Source organism: Pristis pectinata, chromosome 19 (assembly GCF_009764475.1).
Source record: "Pristis pectinata isolate sPriPec2 chromosome 19, sPriPec2.1.pri, whole genome shotgun sequence".
In the NCBI taxonomy this organism is placed as follows: domain Eukaryota; kingdom Metazoa; phylum Chordata; class Chondrichthyes; order Rhinopristiformes; family Pristidae; genus Pristis; species Pristis pectinata.
In genome coordinates, this window is record NC_067423.1 from 20,054,873 (window position 1) to 20,075,565 (window position 20,693).

At 38.4% G+C, this 20,693-nt stretch overlaps 1 protein-coding gene across 2 annotated transcripts in view; it reads right to left on the reverse strand.

Annotated features, from left to right (window-relative positions):
* The window catches only part of lhfpl3 (LHFPL tetraspan subfamily member 3), a 157,003-nt gene extending 139,429 nt beyond the window's left edge, over window positions 1-17,574 (reverse strand). For both annotated transcript variants that reach the window (XM_052033997.1, XM_052033996.1), the window contains exon 1: window positions 16,848-17,574. In XM_052033997.1, the coding sequence (XP_051889957.1) occupies window positions 16,848-17,250 (403 nt within the window). In that variant the 5' untranslated portion in view covers window positions 17,251-17,574. The remainder of the gene's footprint in view (window positions 1-16,847) is intronic.
* Window positions 17,575-20,693: the final 3,119 nt, after the last annotated feature.

The following is a 20,693-nucleotide window of genomic DNA, read 5'->3' on the forward strand; positions in this document are numbered from 1 at the left end:
TTTTAGTTATTCTCCCTATGGCAGTATTTTTGCTCCTGCATAACTTTAAGTAAATTCATCAATGAGTTTTTTTTGTGGCCCAGAATGCTCTTTTATTGGTTTCTCAGATTAGCTTTAAATCCATTAGCCAAACAGGAAAAAAATGTCATTAACAGAGTCCATTATTTTGTAGGTAATTAGTTCAGTTAATCTCTGGCCATTTGAGTAAGATTAGGTACTGATCAAGATGATAATTCACCAGAGAAGAAGGGAATGACAAAGAAAGATCTTCGTTTAATCTTTGTTCTTTCACACTTATTTTAGCTCACCACGAGCACACAGTGGCTGCTACATGTAACAGTTACTTGCCCAGGCTACTTCAATAGCACCTCCCAAACCCACAACGTCTACTACTAAGAAGGACAAGAGCAGCAGGCATAAGAGTACAACACCTATAAGAACCCTCCAAGTCACTCACCATCCTGTCTAGGAAAGAGAAAGCCGCTGCTTATAAATCCTAGAACTCCCTGTTCAATGGCACTGTGGAAGTACTTTCCTCAGAAAGACTTCAGTGGTTCAAGAAGGTAGCTCACCATCATTTTCTTAAAAGCAATTAGGGATGGGCAATAAATGCTGGCCACATTGGCAACACCCAGATCTTTAAAATAATTAAGGAGTAATTGTGTGAGACTAATCAATGCAGATGTTCAGAGAGACCAAAGTGTCCTCACACTAGACACATGGAAAATTAGTATGAATTAGGAAATAAGTAATTAGGATAGCAAATGGAATGTTGGCTTTCATAGCCAAATGCATGGAGTACAAGAGTAGGGAACATAGAACACTACAGCACAGTACAGACCCTTCGGCCCACAATATTGTGCTGTCATTTTATCCTGCTCTAAGATCCATCTAACCCTTCCCTCCCAAATAGCCCCCTATTTTTCTATCATTAATGTGTCCAAGAGTCTCTTAAATGTCCCTAATGTATCTGCCCCCACAACCTCTGCTGGCAGTGCATTCCACGCACCCACCACTCTCTGTGTAAAAAACTTACCCTGACATCCCCCTTATACCCTCCTCCAACCACCTTAAAATTATGCCCCCTCATGGTAGCCATTGTTGCCCTGGGAAAATGTCTCTGACTGTCCACTCGATCTATGCCTCTTATCATCTAGTACACCTCTATCAAGTCACCTCTCATGCTCCTTCTCTCCAAAGAGAAAAGCCCTAGCTCACTCAACCTATCCTCATAAGACATGCTCTCCAATCCAGGCAACATCTTGGTAAATCTCCTCTGCACGCTCTCTAAAGCTTCCACATCCGTCCTATAATGAGGCAACCAGAACTGAACACAACACTCCAAGTGTGGTCTGACCAGAGTTCTATAGAGCTGCAACATCACCTTGCGGATCTTGAACTCAATATCCCGATTAATGAAGGCCAACACTCCATACGCATTCTTAACAACTCTTCAACCTTGAGGGATCTATGGATGGGGACCCCAAGATCTCTCTGTTCCTCCACACTGCTAAGAATCCTGCCATTAACCTTGTATTTTGCCTTCAAATTCGATCTCCTGAAGTGTATCACTTCACACTTATCTAGGTTGAACTCCGTCAACCACTTCTCAGCCCAGCTCTACATTCTATCAATATCCTGTTGTAATCTACAGCAGCCTTCTACACTCTCCACAACACCACCAACCTTCGTGTCATCTGCAAACTTACTAACCCACCCTTCCACATCCTCATCCAAGTCATTTATAAAAATCACAAAGAGCAGGGGTCCCAGAACAGATCCCTGCAGAACACCACTGGTCACCGACCTCCAGGCAGAATATGCTCCATCTACCACCACCCTCTGTTGTCTATGGGCGAGCCAATTCTGAATCCACACAGCCAAGTTTCCCTGGATCCCATGCCTCTTGACTTTCTGAATAAGCCTTCCATGAGGAACCTTATCAAATGCCTTACTAAAATCTATATACACCACATCCACTGCTCTACCTTCATCAATGTGCTTTGTCACATCCTCAAAGAATTCAATCAAGCTCATGAGGCATGACCTGCCCCTCACAAAGCCATGCTGACTGTCCCTAATCAGCCTATGCTTCTCCGAATGCTCATAAACCCTGTCTCTAAGAATCTTCTCCAGTAATTTGCCCACCACTGAAGTAAGACTCACTGGTCTGTAATTCCCAGGGTTGTCCCTACTCCCTTTCTTAAACAAAGGAACAACATTTGCCACCCTCCAATCAGTCTTGCAAAAGTCTTGCTAAACTTTGGTGTGGTCACACCCGAAGTATTATGCACAGTTTTGGTCTCCTTAATTATACCTGCCTTGGAGACAGTGCAGAAAAATTGATTCCTGGGATGAGGAGATTTAGAAGAACAAGGTAATCTTATAAAACTATAAGATTCTGAAAATGTTTTCCATGGTAGGGGAGTGGAGATATCAGATTAGTTTAGATTCAGATTAGTTTATTGTCATATGCAATGAAATTCCTTGCTCGTGTGAAGCTCACAGAGTAAACAATATACATGATAATAATAAATACAACAAATAACTTCAACAATGAGCACAAAACAATGGAATGGTGCAAAGTATAGTAGAACAAACTGAAGTAGTGCAAAAAGAAATGCTAAAGTGATCTAAATGTAGCAGTCATGGTCTCAGGAAAAAGGGATATTCACTTAAGACTAAGAGGAGAAAGAATCTCATCTCTCTTTCAGGGCTCTAGAATTCTCTACCCCAACATATTGAGGATGCTGAATCATCTGGTATATTCAAGGCTAACATACTTACGATATAAAGATAATTTTTGAACAGTGAGGGAATCCAGGAAATGGGGATTGGCAGGAGTTGAGGCCAACGATCAGATCAGCCATGACACAGATCAGCAGAACAGGGTCAAGGGTTGGTAAGGCCTGCTCCTCTTCTTACTTCTTATATTCTTTCCTCTTTTTACTTGATAACCTGATTAACTTCTCCGAGGAAGTAATTACAAAAATTGATGAAGTCAGGGTGGTAGGCATGGTATACATGGAATTTAGCATGGCTTTTGACAAGGTGCTACTGTTGCTGGAGGTTAAAGCATGTGGGATTTGAGGAGCGTTGACAAACTGGACCTAAAATTGGCTTGGTGATAGAACGCAAAGGGTAAAGGTGGAGAGTTGTTTTTCTGTCTGGAAGTCTGTAACTAGTGCTGAACTGCAGGGATTGGTACTAGGACCTTTGTTGTTTATCATACATTTAAATGACTTGGAAGAGAACGTAGGTGGTGATTAGTAAATTTGCTTACATAAAAAATTGGTGGAGTCATAGATAGTGAAGAAGGTTGTCTAAGGATACAGAAGATAGAGATCAACTGGAAAGTTGGATGGACTGGTGACAGATGGAATTTAATCCAGACAAATGTGAGGTAATGCATTTTGGGACATCAAATACTGGCAAGACATGTACAGTAAATGTCAGGGACCTTAGGAGTGTTGATGTACAGAGAAACCTTGGGGTGCAAGTTCACAATTTCCTGAAAATGACGACACAGATGGATAAGGTAGTGAAGAAGGCAGTTGCCACACTTGTTCTTATAGGCCAAGGCATTGGGTATAAGAGTTGGGACATCAGGTTGAAGCTGTACAAAACATCAGGTAGGCCGCATATGAGGTATGGCGTACCATTCTGGTGACCATGCTATAGAAAGGATGTGGTCGCATTAGAAAGAGTGTGGAAGAGATTCACCAGGACGTCACCTGGAATGGAGGGTTTTAGTTATAAGGGGAGATTGAATAGGCAGAGTTTGTTCTCACTAGAGCAAGGGAGCTGAGGGGTGACCTTTTATAGATTTATAAGATATGAGGGGCAATGATAGGGTTGATAGTCTTTTCCCCCCCAAGGTGAGGGGGGAATGGTCGAGTCTAAAACTAGAGAGCATAGGTTTAAGATAAGAAGGAGAAATTTAAAGGAGATCTGAGGAGCAATCTTTTCATACTAAGGGTGGTAGTTATAAGAAACAAGCTGTCAGAGAACATTGCCTTGGCTATCCAACAGTACCTCCCAACCCAATGTTCCTGACATCACAAAGGACAGGGAAATCAAGTCCAAGAGAACAACCTGACCTGCATGTTACCGCTCTAATTCATAATTCTGACTTCATTGTCATTGAGTCTAAATCTTGGACTCCTCCCTCAACAGCAGTATGGAATACCTGAACCATAAAGACTGCAGTAGCTGAAAAAACATAGCACACCACTGCCTTCTCAAGGGAAGTTAGGAATGGTCAAAAAAAAACCCTAACAGTTGGAGATTTTCAATTAGCAAGATACTCATGAGGATACCTGTCAACCAAGCCTGCCTCTGTTTAATCAACTTTTGAGCCCACCAGCTGCACATTTTGCATCACACCTTGTTGTTGAGGCTGCCATGCCAGGACATTACAGAGGAGGCCTGTGGCAGGAAGAATGGCATCTGGCACCAGCCCCCAAACCTGTACAATCGATGTAAGTTTCTGAACCATTTCTAGATTGGTCAAGATATCTGTGCAGCCAATCAGTACTGTTGAGGTCTCTGATAAAATTCAGCCTGCAGTTCAATACAGACCCAAACTATGGATTACATTTGTGGATGAGTGCTCACTGATCAAGTTCAACATTGGGCTCTGTGAATTATATCTGGTTACTAAAATAGCCAATTTTTGGCTCAGAATCCATGCTAATATTAAATAAATGTTTAAATAAAAAACCCAAAATAAAGGAATGATTTCATTTTGAAATTAGCACAATACTTAAAAAATATATTTCATACTCTTGTTTACCAGCATTCAGTGTTGAATAGAGACACATTTGTTGTCTGAAACAAAAAGGTACAGAGCAATGAAGTAAATGTAGGCTGGCAAATACGAAACATTAATTCTGTTTCTCCCTCCAAAGATGCTGCCTGACCCAATGATTATTTGTTGCATTTTCTGTTTTCAATCTAGGCATTGTTCAGCCATATTATAAAAGAAAAATGGCCCCTGAATGGTCATATTGTTGAACAGAAGAAGAGGGAAATATGTTTTAATGTGTATCCCTGGAAAATATTATACTCAGTCTGGGTACAAAAGTAAATAAATGTTTTCTACCCCATACCTATGACAATTATGCATAATTGCTTGCAAGGAAGAACTAGCTCTTTAACAACTCATCAGATTGGGCATAATGTGTCTCATTTTTAGAATGCAAGATTTTACATTATGAACTGACTAAAAAAATTAAACATTTTGGCATACAGGTCCTCCTCAACTTACAAACACCCGACTTATGTACAGACCATACATATGAACAGGCATTTGGGAGACTGGCAGGATGGATTTACCAGCTTCTGTGGAGCTGCCAGTATCTTCTGTTGCCTGGGAACTCAGTTTGCTGCTGCACTTCCAGCTTGCGAACTGTTCAGGTTACAAACAGTTCACAGAAACTGAACCCTCTTGTAACCTGGGTACGACCAGTAATTGCACTTTAATCAACTGCTATGGTATTTAGTGTTAATGAAAGGTACTGCCAAAATGTACACATTTAGATTTATGCCTACTCTTCATAGTTTCTCTCACTAAACAGCATTATGGGGAGTACAAATTGGTTCTATAATAATTTTCTTTCAGACCAGTTTTCTCCTATCATTCTGTTCTGAAGGAGTTAGCATATCCATAAGAAGCAGTTAAATAACTTTGACCAAAAAAATTTGGCAATGAATCACTTTCAACTAATGTCTAGAAATGTGTGCCTCCAAAATACTCAATGAAAATCAACAAGTAATCCCTCACAATTCCTCCTTTTAATGCAGGAAGGCTAAGGAGTGTTCTAGTGCATTTTTGCAGCCACTCCCCTATTATCAGCTAAAATTAGCTCTTTCAGAGTAAGGGAGTTATTGAACATGAGACCTACAGTAGCTATACTCAAAACATGTGAGTGTAAACAAATCATCTTTGGGTTTTCTACTTTGAAATGGAACTTGCAGAAGATACTGCCACACATTTAAGAAACATCTTAATTTGTTGTTTCTTTTTCAGAACCAAGCACTAAAATACAATTCAAAACAGAAAATGCTGGAGCCACCTGGCAGATCAACCTGACCTGATAACTTGACTCTGTTTCTTTCCCCATGGATGCTGCCTGATCTGCTGAGTGCTTCTATTACGTTCTGTTCTTGTTTTGGGTCTACAGCATCTGCATAACTCACTAAAGAACACAAATCTGTTTGATAACAGGATTACAAATCATTAATGTATGAGATTTCTACAGAAATGTTTAGAAACAGCAGACACTTCAAAATAAACTTGCTTAGTAAATTTAATCAAAGACTTATCTAGCTTCTCTTAAAAATGTACGGATGTGGTATGATCTGGTAGATAATTTGTAGTTTCCAAGTCTGAAAGGGTGAAAGCTATTTTCCAAAACTGAGAGAGCTGAAATGAGCTTCACCCTACATATTCTGTGACTGGCCAGTCCTGCTGTTTCAGAAAGCATTTGTCAGATATCCTATGATTAATCAGAATATTGCATGAGTCATTATTTATGAAGTCTGAACCTAGTCCTGTAATTTAGTCTTGAACTGACGTCTTCAATTATAGAAGATACAGGCATGCTGCTGTGGGAAATGGAAAAAAAATCACTAGTGAAATAATGTTTTCTCACTTAAGTTTGGGGACCAGGTACCATATTGGAGGACAAGTTACATCTATTGAACTAGAAATCAAATTACTCTTTTTTTTTATTTAAAGTTTAGTGGAGTCTTCAAGCCTAGATCATTGAACTACAAGAACATGAGAATTAGAAACAGGAGTTGGTCGTCTGGGTCTTTGAGCCTGTTCTGTCATTCATCAAAATCACAGTTGATCTTCTACCTCAACTCCATTTCCCTGTAATATCCCCATATCATTTGATTCTCTTACAATCCAGATATATATCTATCTCTGATTTAAATTAACTCAATAATTGAAACTTCACAGCCCTCCAGGATAGAATATTCCAAAGATCAATCACACACTGAATGAAAAAAATCTCTACTTCACTTGGTGCTCAATGGCTTACTACTTACTGTAAGACCATGACTCAGTTTGAGACTCTTCTGACAGGGGACTCATCCACCCTGTGTTCACTCTGTCGAGCCCACTACAGAATCTTCTATGTGTCAGTGAGATCATCTCTCATCCTCCTGAACAGTGGAGATTAGTCCAAATAAATCTCTCCTTATTTAACAAGCTCACAATCACTGGAACCAGCCTAGTAAATCGATGCAACAAACAATCCACTGGAAGAACTCAGTGGGTCAAGCAGCACCTGTGGTGGTGGTGGGCGGAGACGGAGGAATTGTTGTGTTTTGGATCGAAATCCTGCATCAGGTCTAAGACTGGAGAGGGAAGGTAGCCAGTATAAAGAGGAGAGGAGGAGTGGTGTGACAAGGGCCAGTAGGTGATTTCTGACTGAAGAGTGGTGAAGGATGATGGGCAAATGGAGCCAGGTTGGGGGCCTGGGGGGGGGGGGGGGGGGGGGTTGGAAGGAAGGGTGGAGATGGGAGACAGAGGTAGGTAGCTGATAGGTGGAAGCAGACAAAACAAAAACAGATGGAGCCAGGTGGGGAGAGGGGAGAGTGAAAGTGGAGACAGCCAGGAGGGTGATAAGTGGGAACACAAATGCTACCAGTGCTGGAATCTGGTAAGTAAGGAAGATGATAATGGGAATGATCGGGGAGAGGTCAAGGGCAGATGGAACCAGATGGGGAATGTTACGAGCCAGGTTGCTACTTGGTGACTGTCATTTTAAGGCACCTGGACAGTAGTGCAGTAGTGTGTGTGGTGTTATCTGGCTACGGCAAATGGAAAAAAAAGACTATAACTGGAGCATACTGACTGTTGCACACAGAGAGAGAGAGACAGAGAGAGAGAGAGAGAGAGAGAGACAGAGACAGAGAGAGAGAGACAGAGAGACTAACACTGACCTCTGGACTCTGTATCTATAGATGAAGAACAATAGCTGTGACTGTCACTATACAATCCATGTATGGATTTTTGGAGCAATCTGTGGAGTCCACTTTGTGGTTAACCTGTACTGGAAAGCAGGTATATCTGTGGGCGGCCACGAATTGAGTGCCCTCGGTGTAGCAGATACTTCGGAACAAAGCAATGGAGACCATCGGTGATTGAGGTGTTGTGTGGGTCCCATCGTGGAACTTGTGGATTTTGCAAATTTTCTCTCTACATTCTCTCTACAATCTATGGTGGTTTTCAGAAGCCATTGCTCATTGTTCTATCTTATGACTTGCTGAACTGAACTTTGAGAACGATTCCTAGACTTGGGGTTTGGGAATTTGCCACATACACACACACACTTCGAGTTTATTGGGGCCCATGTATTTTTTTGGGGTCAATGTTTAAAATCTACTGTTTTTATTTCTCTTATCATTACAAGTAGTTATTAGTAAATAGATTCTAACACTTATACATGGACCTTTGTGTTTCTATTGTTGCTGGTACGTAACAGGAAGGGGGGATCCAGTGGGTAAAATGTACGGGTAATGGACCCACGAGGGGGAGGGGGATGAAAATGGGTGAGTGGGAGTATGGGAAAGGGGACAAAGATTGGAGATCCAGAAGTGAATTGGGAGGGGAGAGAAAGGAGTAGACAGAAATAGTCAGTGCACTTCCTCAACAGCAACTGCATCGTTTTTAAACTAAGGAGATGAAGACTGTCCACAATATTCCAGGTGCAGTCTCATCAAGGACCTATACAATTGCGGTAAGGCGTCTTTACTTCTTTCGTCAAATCCTCTCATAATAAAAGCTAACACACTGTTTGCCTTGCTGCACCTTCAACATATCATATACTTTCCTAATTACTTCTGTGAGTTTCCGAACTGCGAGTTTCAATGCTTAGACTCACATATTGATTAAACTAGCTGTTTTTCTTTAATTGTGAATATTTAAAATTAAGTATACATCGAGGTAATCATTTCTCTTTTGTGCAGATTAGTTATACTGCATTTAACTGATTATACAGTAAGCATTAACTAATTTAAGAAACCATTCATTAGCTATTTCTTGTAATTATTTAGAAAATCATTTAAGCCATTATTTTAGTCTCATCAATAAATTATAAACATTTTCCAAACAAAATTGCTGTAATACTTAACAGGTTAAAAGCAGAAACCTAAAATGACATGAGAAAGCTTTTGAAATGCATGGCTTTAAATTAAATAAGAGTTCCTGTAGATTGTTTTTATGGGAGACTTCAATTATCAAATAGTTTGGGAAAAGCAGAGTAGCTCAAGCCAGAGAGGTAGCAAACTTTTTGAATGCATTTAATATTGTTGTCTGTAGGAATTTATTTCCAAATCAAGAGTGCATGTAATGGGTAATGTGTCCATTAATAACCTGACAGAAATTTTAATATGGTAAAATTCATTGTGAGGTTAGTAAAGTAAAATTGCGACAGATATTAAGATTCTAGATTTTGGTAAAAATAAAAAGATTTATGGCAGTAAATTGGAAAAAGTGATATTTTGTCAAATCTTATAAACAGAGTATGATGTACAATAAAAATATTGATTAACACACAACTGCTGTACACTCCTAAATGGAAAGGGTTCAATTTAGCAATTAAAAGTGTCATGATCAACAAAAGAGGGTGGAAACGACAAACGACTGAAGACTAAAATGTGTAAAGAATAGTTAAGCCCAGGAGGCTGTAGAGTTGGAAAAATCTGCAAAAGGAAACAAAGGAATTATAATAAGAAATGAAATGTGGAATATATGTAGAAACATAGCATCAAGATTTGTATTTTCAACTATGTTTGAAGAAAAAGGTTGATATTCCTAAATAGAGGTGGTTAATGCTGCAAATAAGGAAATGACAGACTTCTTAACTAGTACTTTGTCAATCTTCACAGTAGAAGAGAACTGCTGCCAAATTCCACCCTGCACTCACATTCACATGGCTCATCTCTGACCCTTCCCTTCCTAGATCACTCCATGTCTATCTCAGGGAATAGGCTAGCTGCAAACATCCATTACAGCCCACAAACTCCCAAAACTAACTTGACCATATTTCTAGCCAATATTGCTTCCTGTAATGACTCTATTCCATTCTCCCAGTTCCTTTTCTGCATTGCATTTGCTCTGATGATAAGACATTCCTCACAAATGCCTTCAAAATGCCTTCCTTCTTCCTGAACCATGACTCTCCCCTTTAGCATAGTGGACACAGTCCTTGACTGTACCTCATCTATTTCCTGCACTTATGCTCTCGACCCCTATCCTCCTGGACAGAGCAAGAACAGAATTCCTTGGGTCATCATCTTCCACTCTACAAGCCTCCACTGTCAATCATCTTCACAGCTTCTGCCAACTTCAACAAGATCCCACCACCAGGCTCACTCACCTTCCCCCTCAGCATTTCAAATAATTGAACAAAACTGGTGTGGGCTTCATATTCAGTTTTGCCTCACATGTCTTTTCATGCATATTATATTTTCTTAGCCAATGTCTCATTCTTTTAGAATTTTGTTTCAAACATAACTGACAAAAGTCTGAACATATATTTTAGATAGCTTGATTATTTATGTCGTAGAAAATATTGCTGACACTTAAACAAATTGGCAAGACACTTCTTCATGCCTAGGAGGAGATTTATGGAAGTGCACATATTCAGTGCAGCTTAGGAGGAGAGACATCTTTGAAGCAGCTTTTGATCTTGTCTTAAATAAAACAGAAATATGACCAGCTTTTTATATTCCTGGTGAATGCTAGAAGCCTGAAATAAAACCAAAAAGTGTTAGAAATACACAGATGTATCAGTATCTGAATTACTGCTTTATCATGTATAGGGCTTTTGGCAGAAGAGTTCTTATGAGGCTCTAAATCCAATGCCTTAACCTAGGTTCTTTTTTAAAGATGCTATTTATAGAATTTCTGTTTTATTCTTTTCATTGCACTTTATACATGTGAAGAACACAAAAGACACAAAGTTTTCAGAGAATGATAAGGCTAATTGGTTCGAAAAAAATCTTGCAGGCTGAATTTGATAGCCTCCAAAAATAACTATTATTGAGGAGCTCACAGTTGAGCCAGCAGTATGGCTCAAAGCTGACAGTCTTGTATCCAATCATCTTCCTCACAACCCACTTCTCTTCAACGCATATTTTCGTGTGATTTCCAAGGTGCAGCTGATGTTAGCATCAGTCTCTTTCACCTCTCTGCATAAGAATGTTAGCCTTGCACCCTTTTTTCCTTCATTTTAGGTACTACAAAAGTGTCACTTAGCCAGGCAGTGGAGGAATATCAAGACAGTGACAATGAAAATAGCAGCACTCAATTTCACACTCTCACCTATCAGTTCAGACACCAATACTGGACATAATTTTGATGACAGCTTAAAGATGGGATTGGCATGTTGGTGACAGAAGGCATGACTTATCTGCAACCTACAGCAAGGTGCACAGAAAGTGCAGTGCCAGCTTGTCAGGTCCCTTAAGATTGCAGGACAATCGAAAAGCTAGCTACCATGTTTGATGCTTTTGTTTAGTTATTTCAAATAATAAAACTCTACATTTGTGGTGCAAAAAGACTTTTTAATGATTTCAAAGCTTCAGCACAAATCAGTTACTCCCAAACATGAGACTATTAACAGGTCTTCCTTTTTGGGTGCAGCATGACTGAAAGAAGCAGCAGAAGGCACATGGAGCAGGAGGAGGAGTTTGAGGGAGAGAAGGACTCTTTGGAGGAGGCAATATCCACCCAAGTTGACCAGGGAGCAGTTCACCTGCCTGAACCTCAGCAAGCAACAACCTTTGTTTCAGTAATATCAGAATCACAGACTGCATTTATCTCATAAATTCCCATTTGGCCATCATGTCCATCCAGCCAAAGAACAGTTGCTTAGACAAATCCCACTTCTTAACTCGTAGCCCTGCAATAAAAAAGTGGAACCACTCAGCAAATCAAGCAGTATCCGTGGAAAGAGAAAAATAATTCATGTTTCAGGTTGAAGACCCTTCATCAGAACTGAGATAGTAAGGAAACAAGTTTACACTGCAGAGAGGATGGGGAGGGACAGATAAGACAAGAAGAATATCTCTGACAAGTTAGGGCCAAGTGCTTCCACTGTTTAGAGAGCCGCCTGATTAATAGATTAATGATGCAAGTTAATGAAAGAGAAAACCGAGATATGTAATTGCTCTGATATAGATGTTGGAGCTGTTCCTGAAACCAAAAAGAGAACATTGGAAATGATCAGCAGATCAGGCAGTGTCTGTGGAGAAAGAAAAAAATGAATTTATGTTACATATGGATAACCTTACAGCAGAAGTGGCCAATTCTGATATAAATAAAAACAGCAAATTTTTTTGAGATTGTTGAATTCAAAATTGAGTCCTAAGACTACAACGTGCCCAGATGGAAGATGAGGTGCTGTTCCTCAAGCTCATGCAAGGCCTTGATGGAAAAGATGGAGATTGGGAGTTGGATGGAGCTCCCACATAGTACCAAAGTGTAAATGCAGTGAGACCTGTGCACCATTATAATTATTGGGACAATGCCTTTGAATTGTGGAAGCAGAAATCTAATTCATTTTAGTTAAGGTGAAATTCCTGATTTCAGGCAAATGTCATCCAGCTTGAAGTTCCAACAGCTATGTCACAGCAAGAAAAGGACAGCCGAGGTAATTTCCCTCAGTGTTTTATCATGTCTACCCAATCTATATAGATATTTTACTAGATTCACTAAGTGTCAGGGTGACAAGACAAAAACAACCAATACACTGCTTGAAGTGGTTACCTTGCAGGGTAATAATGTAATTATGCATGCAGAAGTTCAAGGCCATCATTGTCCATCCATAACTCTCATTAATACATAGCACATAGCAGGAAAAGAGGAATAACAAAAGGAGTAGAATGCTTAAGATTTATTGCATCTAATGTAATTTTTTACATTTTTATTCCTCTACAAGTTCCAAATGAGGAAATTCATTCAGCTGTGGATTCTAAAAGCAGATTTTGAATCCCAAACACAAAATTTCTTTCAGGATCCACAAATAATGCAGGGACTGAGAATCCCTACAGAATAAAAAATCTTCCTGAAAATAGTTATTGTGTAAAGAGTTCAATTCTTTTATCTGAAACTACCTGCACACTTACAGCGTGAAGTAGTTTTTCCTACTTATGTATGCAATGAGATTGACATAAGGAAACATGATGACCAAACACAATCCCGAAATACTTGAGAAGTTTGTTACTGCATCAAGTTCCATACTGACAACTAAGTGTCAAAATGGACAGACAAAAGCAACCATTACACTGCTGGACGTAGTTATATTGCAGGATTATAATGTAAGTATGCACACAGAAGTTCAAGGCACTTCCTCTATACTGAAAATCTTATGAATTATTATTGGTGTTACTTGCTTGTCTTTTACAAGTATAAAATATAAACATCATGCAGCATCAATGCTTAATAAAGTTATGCCTCCAAGGCTACGAAAAGATCCCAGTTCTTGAAATTGTCTTGACATTACACTCCTGAAGATGGCCTAACTGTTACCGCCTCCTATGGTTAAGCAGTTCCCCTTCTAGCTATAACAACTGTCCAACCAAAGATAATTATCGAACAATGAATCAATATAGGTTAGTACAAATAGTACAGGATTCCAGCAAAATAATATGATGAGGAACGTCACTTACCAGCCTCCAAACTATTTCTTATCCAAGCAATCAATGATTCAAACCAGTCAAAGGCATGAAGATTTATCGTCAATTGTTCAGTTCTTCTGCAATGTACTAAAATAGTTATCAAACCCTGAATATTTACAAATTTGTGATGGGAGATTAGGACTCACTGAATTCTCAGTGACAGCTTTGGTAATTTAGTGTCATTGCCTGGTAGCCTCACTATAGTTAAGAGGACTACAGAAGATTGATTATCCAGCCTGGTTATTCAGGATAATCAAGTCCTAATAGCCTTGTACATATGTAGACACATTCACATACCTTTCCAGCAGCCATCATTCATATTCAGCATTTTGCCTTTAGCATCATGAAAAACATACACAAGATAACTTGCAAAGTCCCAACTACTTGGGTGTTCTAAAAATCCGAGGTACCAAGCGTAATGCTTATACTTTTATCTTAATAGCTCATTTATCTAAATGTCTGAATGGCGAGGGTCAGGCAATCATACCTTGGTTCCTATACATATGATAACACTACAAAGCATTTGATGAAGCCAACTGATTATATTACTCCATAGTATACTAAGAAACATGCATGACTGAATTTTCAATGAATACTTATAAAACAAGTTTATTTTAAATCAACAGTGTCACTGAAACTGAGAAATTAATCTTTTCATTTGTTATGCAATGTATGTAATTCTTTTATTATGCTTTTGTATACTTTACCTTGATGTTACTATTTTATTTAAGTTAACCACCATAAAATTAGAATGATTCAGAATTCAAAATATTAAATTGTTAGAACTTCCTTAAACATCTATTGTATTGCTTTATTTTTAGTCCATTTGATATTGTAATTTGCCATAAGAATACCAACGATCCTACATAAGAAAGTGAGGTTAATTTATTAAATATGCTAGAACATTAGAAGAAAATAAAGCTATACATAGACATATGCTGAATACCATAAATTTATATACTTTTATTTATTATGTTATCATTAATAAATATACCAGCTATTCCCCTTCAACCATTCAGTTCTTGAACCAACCTGCACAACAATAATCACTAGAAGATACAGGAGCCGGAGGGCATATACCACCAGGCTCAAGGACAGCTTCAATGCCACTGTGATAAGACTTTTGAACAGTTCCCTTATATGATGAGATGGACTCTGACGTCACAATCTACCTTGTTGTGACCTTGCACCTTATTGTCTACCTGCACTACACTTCGTCTGTAGCTATGACACTTTACTCTGTACTGTTATTGTTCTTACCTATGTTGCCTCAATGAACTCTGTACTAACTCTATGTAACAGCACTATGTAATGAATTGACCTAAACAATCGGTATGCAAGACAAGTTTTTCACTGTACCTCGGTACAAGTGACAATAATAAACCAATACCACTACCTCAGTGTGACACTGGGCAACACTGTGACTACTTTGCATTATAATGGACTTTGTTTTTCTGTTCTATGTTCTTTCTTGTATTATTTTGTATAAGTTATGTCATTGATTTATGTTTTTCTTGTGAATGTTGTATATCTGATGCTATGTGCCTGTGCTGCTGTGCAAAGAAGTTGTTCCATTACAGGTGCATACCTGTACTTGTGCATATGATAATAAACTTGACTTTGACTTTACCAACTGTATATATAAATATGATAGATTTATGATTAGATCAGAGCTCTATCCCAGGATACTGGAAAAGTCCATTAAATTATTTTCAATGCACGTACTTTTTTGAACAGTTTAATTTTCAACTTTTAAAGATATTGGATACTTTTGGGAACCAGCCAAAATTCCACAATGGAGACTTCATAACAAAGTAGTTGTTAAATCGCTGAATCTTAAAAATCCTCAACGAAACACAAAATATTCCTCTGCATTCCCCATTGTATTAAATGAAGCATTTTTCAAACATGTTTTTGTGGATTCAAGACTACAACATCCATTTGTGCATGCATATAATCTACTGACTGAATGGAAATACCTGATCATTCAGGAATCAATACACTACAGTCGTTTTTTCTCAGTTAATGTCAGCACAGCAGCTCACCTATATTTATGAACCAGACTGCATTTCCATTACAGGAATGATTTGGGAATTAATTAATTTGGATGTGACTAATTGTTTTCTTATCTGACTCAAAAATATACTGCTGTAATAATAAAAAATGTGCATAATGAATTAGGAAATAAGTATGTTTAAACTGAAATGCCAACTGTTTAGATGAAAATAGTTGCACCAAATGATTGTTATATAATAATAAGCTGAGATTTATGTGCTATGTTTGCTTTAGATGCAACATTTTATAAACGGAGCGTGGATGAAATGGTCGAACTAATTCGTCTTTCAACAAGTTTAATTGTTGGGAAACTTGTTCCTAGAGTGTGTAACTTGTGACACATTAATCAACTCCGTTCCTAAAGGTACCCATTTGAGTACAAGGTACTCTTGGTTTTAAAGTTGTCTTTAGATACAGACAGAATACCTTGAAAGTGAAGTGTGTTATCTATGGATTTCCTGCTATTCAGGTGTCCCTCGAATCATCGGAATTTTATTCCGAAAATTTTAAATATACAACTGACCAAAAATGTGCATTATAATCGGTACAAGAAATGATCAGAAAAGTTCTATTATTTCTGTGGCAAATGTATTGAAACTCAGCATGAACAAAGCAAAAACGAACGTTTCGCCTCATTAATAAAGACCCAAAACTGCAAATAACGAGGAAATATACGTGAACCGGATAAAATACATCTGTACTCTAGAGTAGTCCAAATATGTACAACAGTAACTAATAGAAAACCAAATGTATTATATCACACCAAGACGAAACTCTTGCCTAAAAACATCAACACTTCAAGTGTTTTCATTTGTTTTAAGATGCACAGTCTAATACTCAATCATTTCTCTCAGCTATCTTTCCTTACATTGGTTACTGTAAATGTAGTAAAGTTTGACCACAGACCTTGCTGAAATCAACTAGGTTCTATCACAAATGAATTTATTTCGAAAGGTAAGTTCTCACTGTAGAGATTTGCAATTTCTGGCAAGGAGCGCTGACCTTAAAAAAAATCGTTGCATTGGGTTCAAAGCTACGTTTTACTTCGGAAACGAGCAATTAAGTGCTGACTCCTCTGCGTGTTCACTCACCAGATGTAAGTTGAACCCAGCCGCAGATTTTGTAGACGGTTGCCGTATTACAGAAGAAGAAGAGCACGAAGCAGGCGATGCAGCCCATGATGAGCGCCATGGATGTGGCGATGAAGAAAGAGGCGGCTTTGAAAGCCCCGGACGCAATGGTGGAGAAGTCAGTGAAGCTACCGCGACAGGTCAACTCCCGGGAGAGCCCGTTCCCGATGCAGTAATGGAAGAGCCCGAAGTAACCGGCTTGGGGGGTGTCCACGCCATCCCCGATCCAATAAGGCTGGATGAAACACACCACGTTCACGATAGCAAAACAAATGGTGAAAATCGCCCACAGTACACCGATCGCTCTTGAGTTCCTCACATAATTAGTGTGATAAATTTTAGCTGCCTCCTGAGCTGGCAACATTCTGCTGTTCCAAATCGTCACCCCAACTCGGCAGAGATTATCTTCAATCTTCACAAAAAAAATTACCTTCTGATGCAAAATGTATCGCTTGATATTGTTCCGAATCTGACATTATTCTGTTATTCTGGAGTTTACGATTCCGCGCTGTGATTTTAACCTCTTATTCCGATTTTCTTTTCGTCAGGCTGATTTTCTTTCCTTCCCACAGAGCATACTGTGTAGGTGCAAAGTGCGTGGATCAGCGACGCATACCTCACCCTGGTAGCTACTCACTTCATGCTCCGGTGCTGAAGAATTATTGGAGCACGGAGAACAGTCTTTGGCTTGCGAGCTGCAAAGCCCCTGACACCAAGGACGGTGTGAAACGGTTCTTCGAACACCACAACCTACAAGCACGAATTACCAAGCGCGCTGTATGTTGGGACATGTAGTTCTCGCAAAACTAAAATAAAACGATCACCGCCCATTGTATGGCATTGAAATAATAAATACATTTCTTGCAATATGTTAGAAAAATAAACAGTTGCCAAGGAGCTTACACTGCAACCTCATTGGTTACGATTCCCATACCCAATCCAGTTTTAAACCTTAATCCGTCAAGTTCATATGTTCATTAAGTTTTTGGGATATGCATCTATCTCTACCTTATTGTATCCATATCAGTACTCTTTCGATGCCATGCCTGATGGTAAAAACAGGTGTCTTAGCATCTGAAAAAAACACAGCAACCTATTAACCAATACACCAATGCATTCCTCTGGCAATTAAAAAGGAAAACATATGCATTCATATTGCAACTTTCATGTATTTTTAGAACTCCCCAAAACACTTTACAGCCAATAAAGTATATTGCCTCTGTCGACAATGTACGAAATGCAACAGCTAACTTGCAGACAGCATAGTCTCTCAAACAACAATACGATAATGACCAATCTTTTTGTGGAAATATTGATTCGAGACAAATAATATTGACTCGGACTTAGGGGATACTGCTGAAATATTGCCATGAGCTCATTTATATTCATCTGAGAGAGCTGATGAAGGCTTAATTTAACCTCTCACCAAAAAGACCTCTGACATCAGGTCTGGGGTTTTGATCCAGATTATTGTGCTCAAATTATTAGAGTGGGGGCAAGAACTCAGAACTGAGGCAGGTGTGCAACCATTGGCTTCCCAAAATACCATTTGAAATTCTTTGTGAAACACCTTGGGATTCTTTGTTATGTTAAATGCAATATATAAATAGTAGCACATCATGTTGCATCCCAATGTAACATGATTTTAATATGGAGGCCAGAGAGACCAAGTGTGAGAGACCAAATACTAGTGGCCCTAGGAGTTGAAATTCAGCCTTAGGTGGACTCAAAGTCTGGTTTTAAACCATTATCTATAATTTTGTATTTAAGCAATATATCAAGATTATCCCTTTACCAGAAAGGCAGAAAATAATAATCTTCAAGCACTCCTATATCAACACTATATTTCTGGACATTTTTCATTAAAAAATTACAATTTAAGATGGTATTCATCACTCTTTATACTATATAGAAATTTTCATGTTAAATCTTTGATAAATGGATTTCAGAAAATCTTAATCTAAACAGCTGCTTCCATCATTACTTTCACAGAAGTGCAATTCAATTCCTGTTTATGCATGCACTTCCGGCCAAACAGAAGGCTTTGAGAAATTTCTAAGGAATCCAATTTAAATGGCTATAATAATGAACTTTCTTACTAAACCCAATCTCAATGATCATTTTTAGTTCTCCAGTGGACACTCGTCAATGAAGTAATAATGTATTATAATTATCAGTAAAATATATTTTACAGAAATAAAAAGACATATCTTATAAGATTTGATTTATTATATTCCTACAAATAGTTCCTTTCCGCTGCAGCAATGTGATTGAAATCATCATATGAGACAGGGGAATTTGGTCAAAGCATGTATGTGTATATATAGTTGAATACTCGTGCATCATTTGGATTAAATTTTGGTAACAATCACATCAGTTTCAGCAGGGAAACTGCATTATGGTGTTTCTTACTGAATAACAAACAAGGAAACTTATCAGTGAAAGCTGAATTCCAGTAAATCAAGTCCCAGCAACTGAAAAAAATACAACAAAAAAAGATACAACAATCAAATGAGGTAGTACTAGGCTAAAATTTTACAGAGCGTCAGTAACAAATTAGCCATTGGAGTTACTAATCCGAGTGAAAATATTTCTCACCAAGATCATCTACTATAACTAAGATGATTTGGGACATTTTAGTAAAAGTGGTTTTGGTCGAATGGAAGTTCAAGCAAGCAACTGTATATCACCAAACACTAATACTCTCTGCAAAGTTCAACTGTAAAGTTGCTCTATTGCCTGCTGGATAAATCTTGGAATATACATTAAGACATGCAAGGGATATAGCTTATCTATTACAATATACCCCAATACAACATTTCCAGGTACCCTGTACTCTTGTTAACTGGTGTAGTTAATTTAATGAAACAGCCATTGCCATCACAATTGTTATCAGCTGCACCTGTTGTTATACCAGCTAAAAACACCAACATAATTGTACAATTATGTAGTGATGTGCAAAGGTAGACACAATGAATGAGAAACATACACTAAGGAACTAGACAGATCCTTATTTCCCTCTTAAGTCTTAACCAATGAACTGGAAATGGTTTTATCTTTAGGCATAGATCCAGTGATAATGTTAACTGAAACAGAACACAGATTGAACCAAAATTAAATTTTGTTTACCAACACTTGATTATGTTATTCCCAAGCTTGTCAGTGATTTAACTCTTACTTGCCCACTGCCAAGTAAGATACTGATTCACAGCCCTTGCAATAAATAATATTTATTGGTTACAAATAGCAATTCATTAAATGTAAACGGTTAAGTCACTAATGGTCAAAGTTACAGTACTTAAAGCCAATAGCCAAGGTTGCAATTTAATCGACAGCTGTTGGTCAACACCAACAGGATTTGGACACTTACAGAGCTTGAGTTTACAAATTACTTTAATACTAATTCCTCAGCTACTTGACAAGTTATCAGCTTTTTGTTCAGGACTGTCTGTGATTAACAATGCTCAGAGCTTACACAACCCACCTTCATGTGGCATGGCTGAATCAATTCCTTTCCTTCCTGGAATGCATGTCAGTTAGTTTAACTTTTGGCACGTCAGGTCATTAAATTCCTTTCCACCAGGTCATTTGTTTAAGTGGAACTTTTAATTCCGACTGAACCAACCTTGTGCATAGCTGATAATATCTTAGCAAGCTTCACTCTCACCTTATCCTGATCTCAAATTCTAATAAAATGCTCACTTTCCCTTTCTTGCATCTGGCCGCACAGCCTAGTAAGCAATCACAAGGAAGGTGCAGCAGCGTCTTTACTTTCTTAGGAGGTTAAGGGGGTTCAGCATGTCACCA